Source organism: Rhincodon typus, chromosome 1 (assembly GCF_021869965.1).
Source record: "Rhincodon typus isolate 14 chromosome 1, sRhiTyp1.1, whole genome shotgun sequence".
In the NCBI taxonomy this organism is placed as follows: domain Eukaryota; kingdom Metazoa; phylum Chordata; class Chondrichthyes; order Orectolobiformes; family Rhincodontidae; genus Rhincodon; species Rhincodon typus.
The window spans coordinates 114,309,055-114,331,686 of NC_063332.1; the positions used below are offsets into that span (position 1 = coordinate 114,309,055).

The 22,632-nt window shown below is 38.8% G+C and overlaps 1 protein-coding gene across 1 annotated transcript; it reads right to left on the reverse strand.

The window, feature by feature from the left end:
• Positions 1–11,511: 11,511 nt before the first annotated feature.
• On the reverse strand, positions 11,512–22,333 carry LOC109927280 (bifunctional heparan sulfate N-deacetylase/N-sulfotransferase 4-like). Its single transcript, XM_020527255.2, has 5 exons — positions 22,163–22,333; positions 21,885–22,055; positions 18,872–18,981; positions 16,502–16,604; positions 11,512–12,496 (listed from the first exon to the last, which is right to left on the reverse strand). Exons 1-5 carry the CDS (start codon positions 22,331–22,333, stop codon positions 12,374–12,376), a joined length of 678 nt encoding a protein of 225 aa, XP_020382844.2. The 3' UTR covers positions 11,512–12,373.
• Between the last annotated feature and the right edge of the window lie 299 nt (positions 22,334–22,632).

A 22,632-nucleotide genomic window follows, 5' to 3' on the forward strand; every position in this document is an offset into this window, starting at 1 on the left:
CTTGTTTTATTGAGAGCAGGTGGCTGTTTTCAACTGGATTTCCTAAGAACCAGTATAAACTCCCTTGCTATTTATCATGTATGTCAATGGCTTTGATTTAAATATAATGGATTGAGAAGATTGCAGATGACACAAATAGGCAGTGCTGCAGTGAGGAAGAAAGCTCTAGATTAGAGGGCGATATCAATGGATTAGTCAGATGATCAGAACTTTGGGAAATGGAATGTGATCCAAAAAAGGTTGAGGTAGGATTTGGAAAAGGCAAAAAAGGCAAGGTGGAGAAATATTGAAAAATATAGAGGAACAGGGGGTCTTGCAGTGCACATCCACAGATCTTTGAAGGTCAGTTGAAAGAGTTAGTTACAAAGGCATAAGAGGAAAGATTGGATCGGCTGGGGTGGTTGTCTTTAGAACAAAGAGGGTAAAGGGAAGTTTGTATCGATTGGTAAGAAGGGGATCTCTTTTCTTTATCAGAGATAACCACTGAGAGTAGATTTAAAGTAATCTGTAAAAGGTGTGGGCAGGAGTTGATTATAATTTTTTTGATTCAAAGAGCAGTGGTAGTCTGGAACTCATTACATGAAAGGGGGATCAAGGGAAATACAATCATCTTATGGAAAAATAATTTTAGATATCCATTTGAAATATCTTTATGAACGTGCTATAGATTAGGAACTGGAAAATTGAATTACAGTTGAACTACAATAACAAAGAGTCAAATCACCTCCGAGTGCACCATAGATTTTTTTCTTCTGACTGCATTCCCAAATCAGGTGCATCATTCTCTCTTTATACTGATCCCAAGTGCTGTGTAATGTAATAACTTAAGTCGTCACACTGGTCTCCACTGAATAGAAGGCCAAAATGTGAAGCACACCTCCCATTTTAAGAATGTTAATTAACAAGCTGTTAAAATTATTGACCCAATCATTAGCAATTTCTTTTGTTGCCTGCTGCATTTTGTGGATGTCAAACCTAGAAAAAAATTCTGTAAGTCTTTTCTGCAAGCTAGCATAAGGATGATAGGAAAGGCTTGCTTCCAGTACCATGGTTAAATGTAGCAGCAGATTCTGATGGGGAAGGTGGCAATTTTCGAATGAGTTTTAATTACATTTTACAATTTTTTTTTGTACTTCCAATGAATACTAAAGATTGAGTGAGAGAACAGGGAACCTTTACAATTCTAGACATTAAGGCAGCATTATTCTTCTATCATATGATATGCAGTCTTATAGTACTGATTCGCAGTATCCACAGGGAGAAATCTCTGAAGCCCACAGTGGCAACAAATATGGCATAGCGGATGATTCAATTAGGTAGGTTGCAAAATTTCAGTTTCACAACAACAGGTTGAAAAGCAGCGATGAAGTTGGTAGTGCATTGAAAATTATGCCAGCCTCTGATAGGTTCATTCTCAAAGTACATTTGTATGTCAAGAATATTCATTAACGTGAAACAACTTTTAATAAATTTTTCCCTTCAAGCTGTTATCGTACATGAGAATTTGTTACACCTAGTTCATAATCCATTAAAGGTCGATTGCACCACTCGGCTTTGTCCAGTCGAAAGGCCAGCATTTGTCCTTGTTTAACTCAATGATACAAGGGAAGCAAGCAGCAGGGTGGACTCTTGTGTGGGTTTGGGACTGGTAATGGTAATTCAGTTGTGAGTAAGGTTATGGAGTCGGATTGAGGCAAAGAGTTGAGGGAAGGGACTGGTGCTCATAGTGTGTTAGAGGGATGTGGTAATGGGTACAGTCAGCCGGGGTAAGAAAATGTGGGGTCCCAAAGGTGGTAGTACTATTCAAATTATGTCCATCTCAGAGGGTTGGCAGGCAGAGCCCTTATAGCACTTTGCTTTCATCTAAAACATTTCAATTACACCCCACTGAGATTGCTGTCAGGCAATATCCTTTACAATGCCTAGAAGTGTCAGCTCAGTCTGCATGTTCAAAAACATTAATTTAATTTGTAGTTCCACTTTGTCTTCCTCATTACTTTTTGACTGCTCTCCTAATCGTTTTGTATTCTTCCTTACCATGCTTTCCCCTGCTGTCCATGCACTTAATGTCCATTCTCTGCTCACCCTCATTTCTTTCCATTACATCTGTGGTTATATTTGTTAGTATTTAGTGTTTATTTTTTAGCAAAGTATATTTTCCTGTTTACCATTGACACTGTTTTAGGTGTTTTTGATTGTTATTCTACATCCTTGTCTGACAATGGTGTTGCCTGTTTTATTTTCTGCTGCGTTCTCAAGCCTTCAGGATTATCTTTCTCTAATCTATTGTCCGTGTCTTTGTGATGTTATGGTTCTTAAATTATTGTCACAAGCTGTATTTTATCAAGATTATTATTGTATCACTATTGCCCTAGCTTTACTTCTCTCATTTGTTCTGGAATATTCCCAATTCTAAATCCAATAACAAATAATCCCTTGTTAGCTTTCGTATTTACTGGGTTAGAAAAGAGTATTTTACACGTTAAAAAAAATCATTTTTTAATCTACCCCTTCTAGAATCACAGAATCCCTGCAGCGTGGAAACAGGCTATTTGGCCCATCAAGTCCACACTGACTGTATAAAAAGCATCCCACCCCACCCACTACCCTATCCCCTGTAACCCTGCATTTCCCATGTCTAATCCACTGAGCCTACACATCCCTGGACACAATGGGCAATTTAATATGCCCAATCCACCAAACCTGCACATCTTTGGACTGTGGGAGGAAACAGGAGCACCAGGAGAAAACTCACACAGACACAGGGAGAATGTGCAAACTCTGCACAGACAGGCACCTGAGGCTGGAATCGAACCCACGTCCCTGGCACTGTGCAGCCATTATGCTAACCACTGAGCCACCATGCCACCTGTGCCATGCTGTTCTGGCAATTAATTTGCAGTTAGTTAAATCCCCCGCTATTATTATTCTGCTTTCATTCATTTCCCTAATCTGTTTTTTTTCTTTCACGCTGCCCTCTTCCACTATTAGCGAGTCTGTAAATTACTTATCAGCCATTCATTATCATCCACCTCTATCCATCTGAATTCTACTTTTGTCTTGTTTTTAGAATTGATTTTCACCTCCTGTTCAAAGGGTTTTTGAGCTTGATGACTGAACCTACGTGCTCTCTGTGGTTCAAGTACTTATTGAACTAATCTACAAAAGAAGAGCTGCACTTTGCAGTTCAATATTTTTCAGCCAATCAAATGATAGTGTGAATTCAAATTATTGTAATTTGACTGATATTGTACTTTGCAATATTTTTTTCAAAGCAGGTTAATGAAATGAGAAACAATAATTCAAATGGAACAGTTGATTTATTTATTTTACACAGGCTGTTTAGCATCAAACTAGATACAGGTTATTAAACTGTTGTACACAAATCAATAGATTACCAGAATGGACTTCCAGATAGTCTAATGTACATACACACCTATTTGCGCGACACTGATGGTCTCAATAGTACATTTTGATTTGATCCCAACTCCTCCAGCACACAGACATGACTGTAAATATACATTTTTCTGTACAGCATATTTGTGTATATCAGATCTTATGTCCAAATATCTAACTGCCTTGAAAGGGCACTGAAGCTCAAAACTGGAAGGTATAACAAAACAAAAAAGCCACGATAAAGTGTAGAATTGAGGATTTGGATTTTAAGAAAAAAATATAACAAAGTAATTAATTAACTTGTCTGATATAAAATCCAACATCTTTGCTCTTACAAGTTTAATTTTAGTAAATGACAGCAACAGAATTACACATATGTCATTGTGAAAAACTGTCTATATCACAAATCCATTTGGAACAACATCTGTATTTACTTCAGCGTAAAATAACATAAGGTTGAAAAGAGATAGCGATCAAGGTAAATATGAAGAAAAAGCCCACAGTTGTCACAGAAAATGAACAATCACAACAGCTCCACCAGCTTCTATGGTCAAGTGAAGACAACAAGACATTCTGTAGTAAGTCACATATGCAATACATTGGGCTTTGGAATGCACGAAGTGACTGACAGATCCAACACACGGATGTGTACTCAAAACTTATGTACTGATATTGGAATTAGAATTGGAACTATGAATTTTAGTTCCACTTTCTCACCAGAGTCCTACTGACCCTCTTCACGTCAGATCCACTTTATGTTCGGTTCTGTTGTTTGTACTTTCACCAATATGTCATGCTGTTGTCAATAAATGCGCTGCTAAACTATTGGCAATAGTAAGACAAGACCACCACAGAGCAGCACTGATCTGTTCCTAGAACAAATCCAATAAGTCATTCTGCACTTATTTATTCTGACAGAAATTTGAAAACTGCCAAATATAACAAAGTCAAATTTACTATATTTAAAAAATATCGGTCGGCTTTTGACAAAAACCATCATAAGTGTAATTAACGAAAACATTGGCCATTTGGATAATACACAGCAACAAATTTATTGCAATATCAAATATGTTGGGCAGAATGAACATCTGTACTGTAGGACTATTAATAAGGGAATTGCATCTTAGAAAAAAAATCCCTGCAATTGCTGATCCTGAAAGGGAGCAGCAAATTGGCAAATTATTACTTGCTGCCCTGACTTAACCCATTCTTCTCCACATTTTGTAACACTCTTGTGATAACTCTCACGTTCTTTCTCTCCATCTTGCCTCCTACAAGTTTTGGGCTTGAAATGAAGTTTGAGAGAGGTGTCACTGAATTGAAATACCCAGATTTATCTTAACATACTCTTTTCAACCAGAATATTGTCTGTCACCGGGACCTTGACTCTACACCAATATTCACCAATGAAAACAATGATAGCATTTTACTTCCTTTATAAACATGGATCCACATTTACTCAATCGCCACTAAGGTTGTATATGGCATTCAGAAATATGGAAGTGATGTTTCAGTTTTACAGAGCCTTGGTCAGATCCCAGGTGGTGTATAGCCTTCAATTTGGGCACCAAACCTCAGGACAGTTATACAAGCAGAATTTGCTGGAAAAACTCGGTATGTCAGGCTGCACAAACTGCTTAACCAAATAAACATTTGCAGTAATTCTTGTTTATATGCTAGTTTTTCAGTATTTGCAGTATGTTGTCTTGGGAAGGATATGTTGGCTTTGGAAGAGATTGAGCACAGCTTCACTAGAACTCTTCTTAGGGTTAAACAACCAAACTAATTATTGCACAGATTCAGTTTGTCCTGCTTTGAGGTTGAGGGTTGATCTCATCAAGGTGCTTAAAATAATAAAAGGATTTGAAACAAAAACCAAAAACAAAAATGATCACCATGGATAAATATTTAATCTATGGAGAAATCCAGAAGAAGAGAGCATAATTTTACATTTATATGCAGGTCACTGAGGTATCAACATACATACCTCCATACAAAGGCAATGGATTCTTTTTCCACAAAAGGCTGAGTAATGGGTCATTTGAAATTATTAAAACTGAAGTTGATATATATTTGGTAGACGAGGCTTTCAAAGGATATGGAACAAGGTTGCATAAAATGGAGTTGAGAAACAGGTTAGCCTTGATCTAATTGAATGACTGAACAGGTTCAAAATACTGAAAGACCTGTTTTCAGATGTTTTAGAGTATGGAAAGGTTTGTTTTGGAGGAAAGGTTTGAATGATTAATAAATACAGAACTTTATACTTGACCCTCACCAATAAATGTTCCACACTTGTAACCTGATTCATCCCCATCTAATGCTGAAACTTGCCATCTCACCTTCGGTTGAGTCATTTTTGGTTGGCAGGCAAAGCTTTCATTTAAGATCTTTTTCCAAATAATTTTCAAAGTGTAGTTTGTTATATTCATTTGGTTAAAAACAAATTCCATGAAGTACACATTAAAGAAGGTTGAAATAATTGTAAAATGATGAAAAGATAAAGATAAAACATAACAGTACAACGGTTTTATTCTTAGCACGGCAAGACTCATGTTCCGAATCAGAATGGTCACTTCTTCCCTTATGAATCTTAAAGAAGTCATTCAGATCTTCGCTATAAACAGAAGACAACAGATGACACAAACTATAGTTGTATGGGCAGCCATATTCTGAAGATGATTGCCAGAAGATAGACACTGCAAGAAGAACTATTTTTAAACTGTTACATTATTAGTGATTCATTGTAAGGCCAAAACCAGCAAATTACTGATGCTCCTGTTTTCAGATGAATGCTCAGCCTATTTGTATGTCATACATACATAATATTAATGAACATAAACTAGTTTTAAGTAGATATATTAATACTTAAAATAAACTGGCAGACAAAATTAACGGCTTTTTAATCTCTGCTAATATAATTATTTTTCAGCTAAAAGAAGTGCTGTAGCAAGAAACTTCCTGAAATAAAAACCAATTATATTATTTTGGTAATGGATTACAACTATAATAAATCAACGTCATAACTGTATTCTATCTTTACATGAAGATAAAAATACATAACAAAATATATTAAAAATCTAACATACACACATACTCCATGATTCTGAAAGGTGTATTAAATTATGCCCAAGGGTCACCAGAAAATTATAATGTAAATGAAATGCAAGTTATCCACTTTTGAAATTACTATTACATCTTGACTGACTGATCAAGATTTAGGGGCCTGTAAATAGAGACAACGTGATTATTTCTGACTTCATACCTCATGTAGAGAGCTGAGCCCCCAAGGGGTATGAGTAAGCGATAGGATGCAACTATTTTATTGCAACAATTTCTACAGAAGTGGACCCTCTCCTGGGGGGGCCTTAAAGTTACTCCAAATGCGCTTCAGATCAGAAGTATACAGAATTATACATTAAAGTAGCTATAAAATGTAAGCTGTTATTGGCATTAAAACTGAATAAGCTTCATTTAGTAACCATTCATCAAAGCTTCATGTTTTTAGATACACTACATCATTGCTAAATTTTCATTGTTTAGTGAAATCATGTTTTTAAAAAGTGCTTTTTTATAGATTAACTGACACTGGCTGGTGCATGCTCATTTGAGTCAGCAAATCCATCACATACCAATTTTACAACTTTAAGGTACTTTGCAGCTTTTATTTTCTTCAATATGAATGAGACAATAAATTAATATCAGACAATTAAGTTTAATGCTGTTAAAATAATGACTACATGAAAATTGGAAGGCTCAGTTTATAAGTATTGAAATATAAATGCATATAAAATTACTCTGAGGGCAGTAATGCTAGACTGTAAATGTGCCACCTTGAGTTGTTGGTATTGCGCTTGATATTATGGGAATTGTTTCAATGAGTTTGTTCTGGTGCTTGGGGAATCTCATCCACTGGCACTGCAGATTGGAAAATTGTATGCAGTGTCCCTATGTTATTCTGATGTATATTTGAGCGGGTGGAACTCCCCATTCCCAATGCATATTTAAAAAGCAATCCAATATATGATAATGTGGTGTTTCACTAACAAAGGACTAAAATTGTGAGTTGAACAGTGCAACATTGGAGTAATAGAGGACTCATTAACAACAACTTTATTTTTGCTCATGGGATTTGAACATCACTGACAAAACAGCATTTATTGCCCATTGCGCATTGCCCTTGAGGAGGTGGCAGTCAGCGACAATGATGTTTTCTTTCTGTGTTTGATAAAACTGAATGACTTGCTATACTTGCAGTTCCAAGCCAGTTCCAACGAAGAGTGATAATCGACTCAAAACATTCACTCCGTTTCTCTCTCCCTACTGATGCTGCCAGACTGGTTGTGCTTTTCCAACACATTCTGTTTTTATCTCAGATTTCCATCATCTGCTCTACTTTGCTTTTATTTCTTTGGATCTGGAATCACATGTAGGCTAGGCCAGGTAAGAGTGGCAGATTTCCTTCCCTAAAGGACATTTGTGAACCAGATGGGTTTTTACAACAATCCAGCTGCCTTATTATCATTATTAATAACATTAATATTTTTCCAGGTTTATTCATTGAATTTAAATTGAATTGAACTCATCTCCAGCGCTCTAGTGCAGACGTGTGGATTACTAGCCCAGAAGCGCTAGTGTCCCCATTGCCTGTTTGTTTTCCTATAGATTTCAATGTGTATTCTATTTGTTTACACTGGGAGACCTTCACATTTCCATTTTGTTCCAGAAGATATTGTTGAAAGCAATGAAAAAATCCAAATGTTTGCAGCACTGATTCTATGACTGCCTTATAAAATTTCTCTGTTAATCTTATCCCTCTATTAACTGTACCAAATATCACTCCTGGTAACTTCAATGTGCTCTCCTTGAACAACCAAAATGTCGCATCACAAAATTCTGCAAGAGCTAAACTAAATCTTATCGAGCAACAGAACAACATTAAGGAACAACATTAGGGATCAGCAAAATCACAGTTTCACCAGTAACTGATGCAAAACATATTGATATCATGTCAAAAAAATGACAAGGTTTCCTATTTGTTGGTCAAACAATTTTTGCTTAATTAAAACTTAAGCATTGTTCGAAACTCTTATCCTGTTACAGCCCAAACATATTTGTGCGGTTTGGAAAAATATGATTTTATTTGCTTCCTCTGCTATTCAGAACTGTTCAAGGTTTTTGAGAAGATTTGTAGCTCGGGTTGTTGCCGTAGCCTTTGACTTGCTGGCCGAGCTGCTAAGTTTGTTTGCAAACGTTTTGTCACCATGTTAGGAAACGTTACCAGGGTGCCTCCGTTGAAGTGTCGGTGCTTTGTCCCACTTCTTACTTATGTGCCTCGGTTTGCTGGGGTGGGTGGCATCACTTCCCGATTTGTTTCTTAGCGTTTGGTATGGGGGTCCAGCTCTACATGATTGTTAATGGAGTTCCGGTTTGAGTGCCAGGCCTCTAAGAATTCTCATGTGTGTCTTTGATTGGCTTGTCCTTGGATGCCTATGTTGTCCCAATCGAATTGGTGTCCCTCTTTGTCCATGTGTATTGAAATGAGTGAGAGTTGGTCATGTCTCTTGGTAGCTAGTTGGTATCTTGTAAATAACGTTGGTTCTGTTAGCTGTGGCTGTTGGATCCTTTATTCTCGTCAGTAACTGTCGTAGTGTAGCTGTCGCTTTGTGGGCTACCACGATTTCTAGGGGGCAGAATAATCTGGTGGTCATTTCTGAAATTTCAGATTATCTGCCCCCTCGGAATCGTGGTAGCCCACAAACCGACAGCTACACTGTGACAGTTACTGACGAGAATAATGGATCTGACAATCATAACTGAGAACAAACGTCATTTACAAGATACTGTGCAAAGACTGCCAAAAACATTACATAGGGCAGGCTGGAAGGAAACTAGCCATCAGGATTCACAAACACCGACTGGCCACCAAGAGACATGACCAACTCTCACTCATTTCAATACACATCGACAAAGAGGGACACCTATTTGATTGGGACAATATAGCCATCCTAGGACAAGCCAAGCAAAGACACACATGAGAATTCCTGGAGGCCTGGCACTCAAACTGGAACTCCATTAACAATCAGAGCTGGACCCCATATACCAACCACTAAGAAACAAAACCAGAAGTGATACCACCCACTCCAGCAAACCGAGACACATGAATAACAAGGGGACTGAACTCTGACGCTTCACCAGAGGCGCACAGATGATGTTACCTAGCATGCTGATGAAATGTTTGCGAACAAACTTAGCAGCACAGTGAGCAAATCAACAACCACATTCAGAACTGTATTTTGTAAGATAATTTCAGAGACTGAACCAGATTAATTTAGTAGTTATCTTCTGGAGGGCAACAATCTGTAATAATGTTAAAGACTTGATATCTCTTATTCATCAATTAAGTACATATCTGAAGCAAACAAAAAACACATACCAATGATAATCAGCATCTATAGTTCACAGTCTACCCCTATTTCGAGTGTTGTAGATTATTCCCGTACCTATACAACCATTGGTTGTTTAAACTAGCATTCATGACAGACCAGGAATAGAGCAAGTACACAAAGGTAATGCAACTGCATATGTTTTGCTTTCAAGTTACTTATCTGAGAATTTGTTTCTGTAGCACCACAGATGTGAGCCAGATAACAAAAAGACATTTCATAGTGGAAGCTTGAAAGTCAAACTATTTTCAAGGCAAGTTTCTTCTGTTCGGTTCATGTACCTTGGAATTTGTGGGAGAAATATAATTGTGCAGCTGATGCTGGATTTCTTGCTGTTTGTGTAACACAATACTGGCACAAGTACATGGTATAATTGCTGGATTATTTCTCTGGAGTACGACGCGAGTGTGAAAATACCAACATCAGGTTAGGGACCACTTTGAAACATTAATCATGGATCTACGAATGGTTCTATGCTGTTCTTGTGTTAGGAAACTGGAGAATATTGAGAAAGGAAGAGTGAAGGACAATGTCATTGCCTTCATCTGTAGTCACAGATGAAACAGGTTATGGACCTTTGAACAAAGAAGTTTCTGGAGATACGTTTTTAAAAAAGGGAGTGTTTCCCATATTCTTACTGTCGCATTTGTGTTCGAGGCAATGTCAGCTAGTACACCTCCAACTTATTGCTGTTCTAATCTGTCAATTTTTGGATGTACTTGAATTGAAGTAGTCAGCACCAGACAGGAGCTTCATGGGTCCATGTCGATAGGGACACATAGCGCAATTTAGACTCCAAGACTAATTTTGTCACTGTCCACCTGAATATCTCCAGTTCCTGCTCTAGTTCACCAACTGTGGGTGTTATAAATTGAAAGTTGCATTCCAATTCCAACGATCCTTAAAGGGGTCCTCAGCTGCTGTCAGATAAAACTGGATTGAGTTTTGGAAACATCTTTCTGGCAGTTACTTGTCGTCTTTCCATCTGACACATTTTAAATTTTATATATTCATTGCAGTTTAGCACTTATATTACCTGTTGCTCTGCAGTGTTGTCTTTCCAACACTTTCCATCGAAGATACCGCTGCTGAAGCCACTTGATGAGATGCTGTACAACCTAGTCTCTCATCTCCAGATTGCCGTGTAGCCAACTATAAGCATATTTTGCTTTGCCAGTTTGGGAGATGCAATGACAAGTGACAATGCAGTATCTTTTCAGGACAGTTGTATTGCATGTCTTCTGTACATTTACCACACGCAGAGAAAAATCTCCCTACAATAGCTTTCACTTCTCACATTGCTTGTTAGTCAAGTAACTCTTCATCAAAGCAACGAAGTTTACCACTCAAGAATCTAAAGATGCCAAAGAGATATAGTTTTCCAAATCTTTTGTATCTGAATAAATCATATGTGCCCATAGTCCACATTTACATGTTGTAGGAGCAGGCACAATCTTCCTTCTTTTCTGCAATGCTCACATTCACATCTTGTCCTTCTGTAAAGACATATAATTAAAATATATATCCAGCAGCTTTTTGTATAATCCTTCACTTACATCTGAGAGAGAAAAGGGGAGGGGTAACACATGTCACACATGTCTCAGAGAAGTGGTAGTTATGTAGATGCTATATTGCAAATTCTACGTAGCTTACATTTTTTAGAGTCGTTTCTGTCCTGGCAGAGAAGGAAGTGTTTCACCAGCAGCTGCTACAAGTCTAGCAAGCTTGTTCTTATTTTGATGTTTTTGTTGAATCTTTATTTCAGATGGAATAATTTTTTATTCACGATTATATCACCAAATACTGTTCCCAAGTGAGAGTGGGACATTAAGGATCTTTAATGATATCTTGTTATCAGTAACACTTCCATCTCATACATGGTTACATGAGAGTTAGTAAGTTAGCTTCTGAGGAGATTGTTGCATCAACAGTAAACATAGGAAAATAATTGTTATTACATAGGCAAATTATGTCGAGGGTTGTTTGTAATCAATGTAAACTGTCTTTACTGAATAAACAAACCAAAAGGATTGGAAACTCCAGAGATTTTAAAATGCAGGTCTATAATAGTGAGATTATGATTTCAGTTTAATTTATATGCATGGCAGTAAAAGTAACATAGTGCAATTTATTTCACTGCAGATACCAGACAGTTAACCAGCACTGTACAGGTTTCATTTACAAAAAAACAGTCACATTTTTCTATCTTTACAATAAGTCATTCAATCCTCAGTTTGGAGGTGATGTGGGGGGTAGGGGGGACACAGACTGAACCCTCACAAAATATCACCAGTTAAACATATAATTCAGCCATAGGCTGTTGACCCACACTTTCTCGACTGCTGTCAGCTTCACAATACCACATGCCAGCACATGGAAAGATTAAAGAATACTTTCTGTTTGTAGAGGTATAGTAGAAAGTTGTGTTTTTTTTTGGCAGTCACTCCCAGCTTAGGAGCGGGCTTGATGGGGGTGCAGTGTGTTGGGACTGATAATAGGACAACTGTGATTTGCTTCCAGTTTTCCAACAACTATCTCATCACTTTTTGTAGCTCTTCCCTTAACCAAGATGGCAACGGCAGACCCAGCCTATAGAACAGCTTGGACAGTTCAATATTGTGGTCCTTGTAGTATCGTGAGAGGAATGTTCTAGACTACAAAGGGTGAGAAAAGAACAAAAAACATCATTAAAACAAAAGAAGCAGTTCATGTTTCAATGCATAAATATGTGTATCTTATATCCAAAAACAGCAATTGTATAAATACATGATTGAATTATCCATGCTATCAAGTCCTTTGCATTCAGCAAAAGCTATAAATGGCTTCACATTCCAGAAAATTAACATATCCAATTTAAATGCACCACGTGATGGTTTTATTTTATTTTAAAGATGTCAATGCGGGTCTGGAAATGAGTAAGATTGACTGCTGTGCAAGACAACCAGGTAAACTTGGACTACCAGTAGCCCAGGAGACTGTGCACCAGCTGGGAAGAAACTGGGAGGGGAACACCAGCAGCAGACTGTAAGTAGGTCAGTGTGGTAGGAAATCAGGAATGGGATCTGATGGGTGGTCAGCAGCAGCTTGGCACTTGGATATGGAAGCAGGAGGAGTGCTCACACCAGCTCTATGTGCAGCTAAACAAAATATGTTATTTTTAATTATCTTTTCTTTTTGGTGACAACATCCAGAGGTCTTTTTAAAAATTGTATGTTCACTTGGTTTTAGGATGTCCACAGCCCATGAGTCAAGAGGAATTGGTTTTCCTTTCAACTTCCTGCCTCTTTTTAAACTTAATTCAGGGAAAGTGAATGTCGCTGACTGGACCAGCAATTTTCTCCCCATCCCTGGTTGTCCTTGAGTGGTTGGTGGTCATCTGTCTCCTTGAACCACTGCAGTCCATTTGCTGCATGTAGACCAAGTGCTTCCAAGTCAGGGTGGTGAGTGACTTGGAGGTGAAGTGTTGAGGCAGTAGTGTTCCCATGTATCTTTTGCCTTTGTCCTTCTAGATGAAAGTGGTCATGGGTTTAGAAAGTGCTGTTTAAGGAAACTTGGTGCATTTCAGCAGTATATCTTGTAGACAACACACACTGTTGCTACTGAGTCAGAGGTGAAGAAAGTGAAACGTTGGTGAATGTGGTGCCAATCAAGCAGGTAGGTTTGCCCTGGGCGGCGTCAAGCTTGAGTGTTGTACAGCTGCACCCATCCAAGCAATTGATCGAAAATAATGCTTGTAGTTTGACCTCCACTGTCATCCTAATAAAATGAACTGAATTCCCTATCAGGTCCAGGATGAAGGTTACTGGTGACCCCTCTGTTCTGAGGAAGGGTCACTGAAACTGAAACGTTAACTCTGATTTCTCTCCATAGGTGCAGCCAGACCTGATGAGCCTTTCCAACAATTTCTGTTTTTGTTTCTGACTTCCGGCATCTACAGTTCTTTCAGTTTTTATTAAGTAAACTAAAGACATGGATCAAGAATCCAGATTATGTGAATTATATGCCCATTATGGCAGTTTAAGAACTTCAATTCACTATGTAAAAAAACACCCACGACCATATAAAAATGATTATGAAAGGGTTGAACTATTTTAAAAATCTAACTGACTCACTCATGATCTTTCAGGAAGGAAACCTTACTCAGTCTTGCCCATATGCAATTTGAGTTGTACACTAACTGGTTGCATTGTTAAAATACAATTTTAAAACTGTGGATGCTGGAAATTATTATTCTCAATGAAGACCTTTGACCTTGAAACATTGACTCTGCTTTCTCCTCACAGATACTGGCAGACCTGCTGAGCTTCTCCAGCAAATTCTGTTTTACTGGCATCATTAATTTTTGAGGGCAACTAGACATGGGTAATTGTTATCCTTGCATGCAACATCCAAATTCCAAGAATGAAAAATTAGCATAAGAATTGACACCAAGATAACAATGCAAAAGCAAAATACTGTTTGCTGGAAATATCAAAACACAAAGGAAATGCTGGAGATGCCCATGTCCATTTTATTTCCATATTTTTAAAAACTGTGGACTGTGATGAGAAAGAACTGTTTCTAAAAAAAAGTGTTTCAAACAGTGGTTGCAGTTTTGAAAGCAAGTAAGCTGATACCCATGACAAGCGTTGTAAGTATCTAAATAAACCTGAAAGAACTGTGGATGCTGGAAATCAGAAACAAAAACAGAAATTGCTGGAAAAGCTCAGCAGGTCTGGTAGCAGTTCTGAGGAAGGGTCACTGGACCCAAAATGTTAACTTTGTTTTCTCTCCACAGATGCTGCCAGACCTGCTGCGCTTTTCCAGCAATTTCTGTTTGTGAATATAAATATCTATTTGAACAAGCAGAAATTTGAAGTTCAGATGATTTGGAGACAAGGGTGTTTACTGATACTGCTCTTGTTGATAACAAGAAGTTGATTGGTCTGTGGACTAGTGACAGTTATAAGTGCCTGCCAACATTGTGTGATTAGTTCTCAGGTGGCTGAGCAGCACAAAGCTGGAAACAAGTTACAGAGATGGAGAAAGAGAGAGGGAGAGAGAGTCAGACAGAGAGGAGATAGAGAGAAAAAGAAGTGAGCATATTGTCGCTCAGCCCAGAAGCTGCCTGTTCTCTGCAGTCAAAAGCTCAGATATAAAACCTGAAGAAAATCAATAACATTTCTTGCAGCAAATGCTATAAGCTGCAGCTTTTGAATCAACAATTAGAGACATTTTCTAAGTGAATCAGTTACTCTGTACTTCTTACAAACCAGAGAAAGATATTTGAATAACAAGGGGTCTGGTCAGCTCAAGCAGGATCATCAGGAAGCAACAATCACTTAAGTGGCTTTCCAGTTTTCCATCTCTCTGAATAATATATTTTCCTATTTGTTTTTCTTGGTTGTGTTTAAGGGGGAGTTTATATGGGGATTAAAGTTTTAGTAATGCTAATGGTTTATATCTGTTTGCCTATAGCTACAGTCTAATTACTTGTCATAAATAATAATTCTTAGTTAGGACAGAAACCTCATCAATGCTTTCCATCAACTTTCGTCTGAAAGTCAGGTATATTGGGGTCCTATTCCTACTTTAAAAAAATAAACTTTTAACAGTTGTACCAAATGTTGATGCACACTTTCTCGACTGCTGTCAGCTTCACAATACCACATGCCAGCACATGGAAAGATTAAAGAATACTTTCTGTTTGTAGAGGTATAGTAGAAAGTTGTGTTTTATTTTTGGCAGTCACACCCAGCTTAGGAGCGGGCTTGATGGGGGTACTGTGTGTTGGGACTGATAATAGGACAACTGTGATTTGCTTCCAGTTTTCCAACAACTATCTCATCACTTTTTGTAGCTCTTCCCTTAACCAAGATGGCTACAGCAGACCCAGCCTATAGAACAGCTTGGACAGTTCAATATTGTGGTTCTTGTAGTATCGTGAGAGGAATGTTCTAGACTACAAAGTGTGAGAAAAGAACAAAACAAATGGAATAGCAGGGTTCAATTTACTGCATGCTACCCCTGTGGGTCAGAACATCATACTGAATGGCAGAGTGGGCTCAAATGGTCACATGTTCTTCTCTTGATGCTTTTTTTATGTTCCAGAAGTTGCCCTCAGAGACGACTCATTCCAGATAATTGAATATCTGACCATGGAAGACTGATGTGATGAACAGATGCCTAGTTTAAATTAGGAGGAGGTCTGTAAAGTGAATGTACTCATTAAGTCACCTATAATACTGAATGAATGTATAATAGTAAACACTTTCTCAAAGATTACGGTATATCAGCCAGTTTTGTACCAACCAATTTCTTCCAATATACAGATATAACTGTCTGTAAAAATATGTTTCATGATTTTCTGCTGTTTCAAAGTCAGCTCCTAGTATGGCCAGGCATGATAAAATTAAACATTTTGAAAGCTGCAGGTACATTCAGAAACTCAGAATGGAAAAATTATGAGATCTTGCATGTGACACATCAGAAAATTGTACTTTGCTACCTATCACGTGCACTTGAGATGTGTAAGGCACCTTGCAATGTGGAAGGAATTAGAAACTCTTCCCATGAGGTTTCCTGGTGTTCCCAAGGGTCTGTGATGTAAATTAAGATAACGATGCATTAAATGTGAAGTAGAATTATGTGTATGTGCGCTCTTTTTAAAACAGAAATACCTCTAAATCCATCGCTGGATACCTTCTGCCTTTGCTTTTCCCCAGACACTTTGTCTTCCCTCCTTCAAGCAACTGGCACCAGAAGCCCTTTTGCGGATCAAACCTGAAATTCATAATTCATCCTTAACTGTTTGTTACAAACAATAGCACCATTTATAGAACACCTCTACAGAGTATTTTTACGCTAACATCTAATAGGGAAAAACAACAAATAAATCTACTTGGCAATTCAATCAATTGCTTCAAATCTCCATTTAGAATATGGTATCACTCCTTACTACGTTCTCATAGTTTGTATTTATCTTGTCAATAACAGAAAGACACAGTCTGACAAAATCAGTTTCGGAAATGCTTTATTCATAAAGTTTATTTCGCTATTTAAAAGGAAATTGAGGTCTGTTTAACGGGTTTAATTGTCAAAATTTTATTTGATAACTTCTACTCTATAACAAATCAAGATTTAAAGCAATTTTTGTTCAGGATAACCTAATGCCAGTATTAAAATGATAGAAAAATGGTGAATGTTGCAAGTAAAATAATGGCAGTAAACTTTGAATCAGGCCCTTCACAGAGTTTAATTCTGATTGTAATGAATCAGTATAATTCAGTACTAACTGTTTGTTTAAGTTCAATGCTGTAAAGTTCTGCCATTTGTGGAGGATATGTTCCCAGAAAATCTAGTAAAAATTGCGATTTTTGTCAATGCCAAATACGGTGATGAGCGAGAAAAATGCACAGTGCACTTTCTGCTCCTGGAAGTAAGTTTTATTTTAATATTTTTCTGTAAAACTGTGGACAAGTGAACATTAGACTTGATGCAGGCAGAATAAGTGGACAATAAGAATTGTGTGGATCAGCAAGTTTGTGAGGTGTGGACCATGAACAATGGGACTTTACCACATACCTTCCTCTCTTCACAACTGCCATTCAAACTTTTGCAATGGATTTTCAAATTTATAGATGTTAGTTCAATAACTAGATCAGCATTTAATTCATAACAATTATGTAACAAAACAATGGTACAATTATATAACTGCGTGACACTCTGCATGAAGCCTCTAGAACCTTATACATATGTAAGAATGTTCCTTGGGGGCACTATTACTGACCACCATTGACACTGTCAAATTTCCTGAAGACATTTTGTTTGAACAATATTTCTTGGCAGTGTTGTTATGATACAAAGAGCAAATTCTGACAATAGGAGAGAATACATTGATTTTTACCATGATTGATTACACTCATCAGAACATACCATTTAGTCATTACCTGTTGTCTGCCAGCTCTAGTGATGCTGAATGCTGGCCTGACTACTGTTGAGCATTGCTAAATTGGCAATGACAGAAAATGTAACACAAATGTCAATACGCCATTGTTAAAAATAGATGTATGAGTTAGGAGCAGGAGTCGGCAATTTGGCCCCTTGAGTTGCTCCATCATTTAATAAGATGTTGTCTGATCTGATTGCGATCTCAACTCCACATTCTGACATACCTCAGAGTACAAACATACACATTCCTCATCTGCCTCATCTGAATATGCCAATCTACTTTGGAACAGCCAATTCCAATGTCAGAAGTCCCTTCTAAGGGAGGGTCCTAGAAATGCTCATTACTCATAGAGAACTTGGTGTAATGGCTCGCCAACCGATTTTCCACTCTGCTATGAAAATTGGCCAAAGAAGAACAATTATTCCTTAGAAAATCTAGTTTATAATCCTGAAATCAATGCTCCTAGTTCCTAAACTGAAATTTATGGGAGGCAGAGGAATTTCTCATTCCAATTCGTTACCCTTCTCATCACCTTCCTCACCACTGCCAGGGAGAGTTTCCTTGTGCCCGAAGTCTTTATTATCTAAAATTGCGAATCCCGGCAGATCTCCAAAAATACGTCCCACCCTCTGCCATTTGCATCCTCCAGCTTCAATTACAAAATGCCATGCCACAATCACTTCTTGCCAAAATGAACTGTGTATACAACGACAAAAAGCATTGCAGAGATTAAAGGTTGCTTGAGGTTGATGTTTGCTTAAGAAAGTATTAATTTAAGAATACAATTTCAGCCAGACAGGCCAAGGGTTAGTCATGTACTTATTTTGTACACGTGAGATACTTGTTATGGATGTGAATGGGGAAACCTGTCGAAGAAGCATATCTCTCTTCTCTCTCATGGATTACAATGATAAAGTTGACACGTAATACCTTTATGTTGTCATTATAATTTGCTGCAGTGGGCCTGAAGCCATGTTCATTATTACTGTGACAATACAGCCCTATGCAAAATCAGAAACTACAGTATCAATATAACATCTATCACATCATTAAAGTCATACTTGCAGATATATTTATATATACGTATATATAAACTTACGTGAGGGCCTGAGAATAATTGTAGTATTGGGAAACTCCAAGGAACTTTTGCACACCATCCATTACTGCAGCAGGATCAGTCCTCAGCTTGTGCCCGTCTATAATGTGTAACTAAAAACAGTTCCAGTCAGATTACATTACTGGACAATAAATCATTAAAATACAAACACAGGATCAAAGTAAGAATATAAATAAAATAGAACTCTCCACAGCTGTTCGGCTGTCACTCAGCAGTGTATTGATTTAGATAACTGATCCACACCCTGTAGCAACAGATTGTGACAGACTGTGGCTAAGACATGGCTGATTTGCTATCATGGGTTAGACTTTCCCTTGGCAGACTGCACTGAATTTACTGCCACCAGTTTGCAAATAAAATTAGCTCCTCTCAATTCAAAATGTTTCCCAGATGGCTGGGAAGACCAAACTTAAATTTGTTAATTCCTGAGAAACAGACATGGTTTAATGTTGCAACTGTGTGTGGGCTGGCAGAACATAGTCCTGGTTGTGTGAAAGTTATAAATACTACTGTGTGACATTAATTTCTTCAAAATAATTGGCTAAAAGCTGTTAAGGTGACAACTGCATTGGTCTCTTGCCAAGTATCAAGTTATAGTGCATGTTTTCTGATGGGATGGAAAATTTGTTCCACACCAATGCAAAAGTTGAAACTTGGTTGTAGCCATGCTGGGTAGCAGAAGTCAAAATGTGAAAAGATGATGATGTTGTCATGATGTTTCACAATGGGTGCAGGGCAATTGTGTCTTATGTGGCAGGCAAAGTTTCAAATTGTACAATTAAAGCTTCAAAAAATACTACTACCAGATTAAGATGAACTTTTTAATAACTTCAAGTCAGCTGTTTTTTGATGTCAGAAAGACCACTGGTTTGTGAGCAGAGCTCAACTGAGCACACATAGCTAGATTAGAAAATGGCACAATTATCTAAAATAACAAGGTGGATGAACACAGCAGGCCAAGCAGCATCAGAGGAGCAGGAAAACTGACGTTTCGGGTCTGGACCCTTCTTCAGAAATGGGGGAGGGGAAGGGGATTCAGAAATAAATGGAGAGAGAGGGGGAGGCGGATGAAAGGTGGATAAAGGAGCAGATAGGTGGAGAGGAGACGGACAGGTCAAGGAGGCGGGAATGGAGCTAGTAAAGGTGAGTGTAGTTGGGGAGTTAGGGAGGGGATAGGTCAGTCAAGGGAAGACAGACAGGTCAAGGAGGCGGAGATGAGGCTGGTAGGTAGGAGGTGGGGGTGACGGTTGAGGTGAGAAGAGTGGATAGGTGGGAGAAAAGACAGACAGGTCAAGGAGGCAGGACAAGCTGGGCTGGCTTAGGGATGAGGTTGGGGGTGGGGAGATTTTGAAGCTTGTGAAGTCCACATCGATACCATTGGGCTGCAGGGTTCCCAAGCGAAATATGAGGTGCTATTCCTGCAACCTTTGGGTGGCATCGTTATGGCACTGGAGGAGGCCCAGGATGGACATGTCGTCCAAGGAGTGGGAGGGGGAGTTGAAGTGGTTCGTGACTGGGAGGTGCAGTCATTTGTCGTGAACCGAGCGTAGGTGTTTCACAAAGTGGTCTCCAAGCCTCCGCAATTATCTAAATGCAACTTTGAGTAGCCTTCTTTCGCAGCAGCTTTAAAGTCTTACAGGTGGAAGTTCATCCCTGTTACAAAACCTGTACTATAAAGGGAGTGAAATTCAACACAAATTCTCCATTTACAGAGGATGGCTTAAGATCAACATCAGATTTGCCCTGCCCCTTTAGTGGAAATGAATACCACTTGCAGGGCAGCAAATTTGGAGACGACCCGCCACCCCTCCCCCAACCTTCCATCTCCTTAAGCTCTGAACTCCTGACCTCTCTCCCCTAACTCAGTCATGTATACTTGCCCGCAGCCCATCATAACTACTCTCTCCCTTTCTAATTGTAGGGTCTTTTCCCTTCCAGGGGTTGTCACCAAAGCTCCTCAGCTGCAAGTCCTGCCACTGGATCAGGTTACCAAGAAGGAACAAAAAAAGGGGGTCCTACTAATTGGCATGAACTCTGCCTCCCAAATAATGCCAATTTCTTTTGCTGTTTGCAGCCTCGGTGCCAAAGGCAATCTAGTGTTTGGCTCTCAAGAAGAAAGGAATAGGTTGGGATCTAGGGTTACCATTCACTTAAACACGTACAACAATTTCCACCAGTACTCAGATATCATGCAAACTATAGCATTGAAGTTGGCATAGCATGGGGATCGAGAAAAATCTTTATGCAGAATTCTTTTGATCATTTTTTGCTCTTAAGTAAACACATCTGTGATACAAAGAAGAGATAGTAAGAACTGCCCATGCTGGAGTCAGAGATAACACAGTATGGAGCTGGAGGAGCACAGCAGGCCAGGCAGCATCAGAGGAGCAAATGGGCCATTTCTGAAGAAGGGTCCCGACCCGAAATGTCAGCTTTCCTGCTCCTCTGATGCTGCCTGGCCTGCTGTGTTCCTCCAGCTCCACACTGTGTTATATGTGGTACAAAGAAGTCTACATAGAAGATCTCGAGTTGCCTGAGATTGATGTCAATTTATGGGAAATCCTTGCTGCTGACTGGGTGGAGGAAAGTTGTCAGGAACCGTATGGGAATAAAAAGGAAAAAGAAATGACCAGATGGTGAAAAGACAGCCGAGTGGAAGGAAAGAAAAACAGCTGACCTCGGGGCAGCACTGTTCTTCTGGGTGAGCTGCAAGTTGGTCTTCCTAGCCAGAATAGACAATATTCAATCCAGAACTGACATATATCACGGGTAGAGTCCATTGTCTCCCAAGACAGACAAACCTCACCACTAAAATCATGGAGTGGAGTAGAAAGCCTTCACAAGCACTTTCACATCTTTACTTGTCTTTCCTGATACCAGGAAAATAGCACAAGGAGATTGAAAAATACACAGGGCTGAATAAACAATGCTTGATATATACAAGATCTATCACATGCAAGCGAAACAGAGGATTTTTGCCTGTTTAAGTGCTCACCTGTCTAGTTGGGTAGTATGTGAGCCACCTTTCGATGTGAGCTGCATACCAGCCAGGCACCAGACACCGATTATGGAGGGCCCGAAGCTCAGGAACAGCCCGCCGACCTGCTGTGATCACCTCATAAAAACTATACCGAAGAGCAGCGGGATCCTCGTGTGCTCGCTGGTGCTGTGGATATCGGAAGAAATGGAAAATTCAAAAGCCATCATGTGTCGGTTAAAGCAAGGGGTGCTCAATGTATTGAAATCTAAGGAAGCAGAATGGCCAAAGGTTACCTGGTACCAGGAGTAGGCCCGATCTGAAGGGTTGATGAGAATGGTGATTATCTTCACCTTTGGCAAGAGGGCTGCAGCTCGCTTTGGCGCATCCTCCGAGTGGAAGTAGTTCGCACTTTTCTCAAACAAAAAGTCTGTGGTTACGTTGGAAGGGATGGGGAAAAAATTCATGTACCTATGAAAATAGAACAGATTGCTATGAACACAGCAAAGTAGCACTGCAGTGGTCTGTGCCTGAAATCATTAACACGATGAACTCTGTTGTGCCTTTGGCTTAACTGCCAACCATGTCCAGAGAATTCTGTATAAAGCTAAAAAGAACTTGCATTTATGCAGTGCTTTTGACAAACACCAGACATGCAAAATGTTTTTTCCTGTTCATTCACATGATGTGGGTATCAATGGCTAAGCTACCATTTATCATCCCTACTTGCCCTTGAGAAGGTAATGGTGAGATATCTTGAATGTTG

Excerpts from the sequence above, each read along its gene's own strand:
- LOC109927280 (XM_020527255.2), bottom strand. The coding sequence starts at position 22,333 with ATGAATTTTTTCCCCATCCCTTCCAACGTAACCACAGACTTTTTGTTT. Across the intron at positions 18,982-21,884 it reads CATACTACCCAACTAGACAG|TTACACATTATAGACGGGCA; the intron begins GTGAGCACTTAA and ends AACTGTTTTTAG. Across the intron at positions 12,497-16,501 it reads ATCCAGCGATGGATTTAGAG|TCTAGAACATTCCTCTCACG; the intron begins GTATTTCTGTTT and ends CACCCTTTGTAG.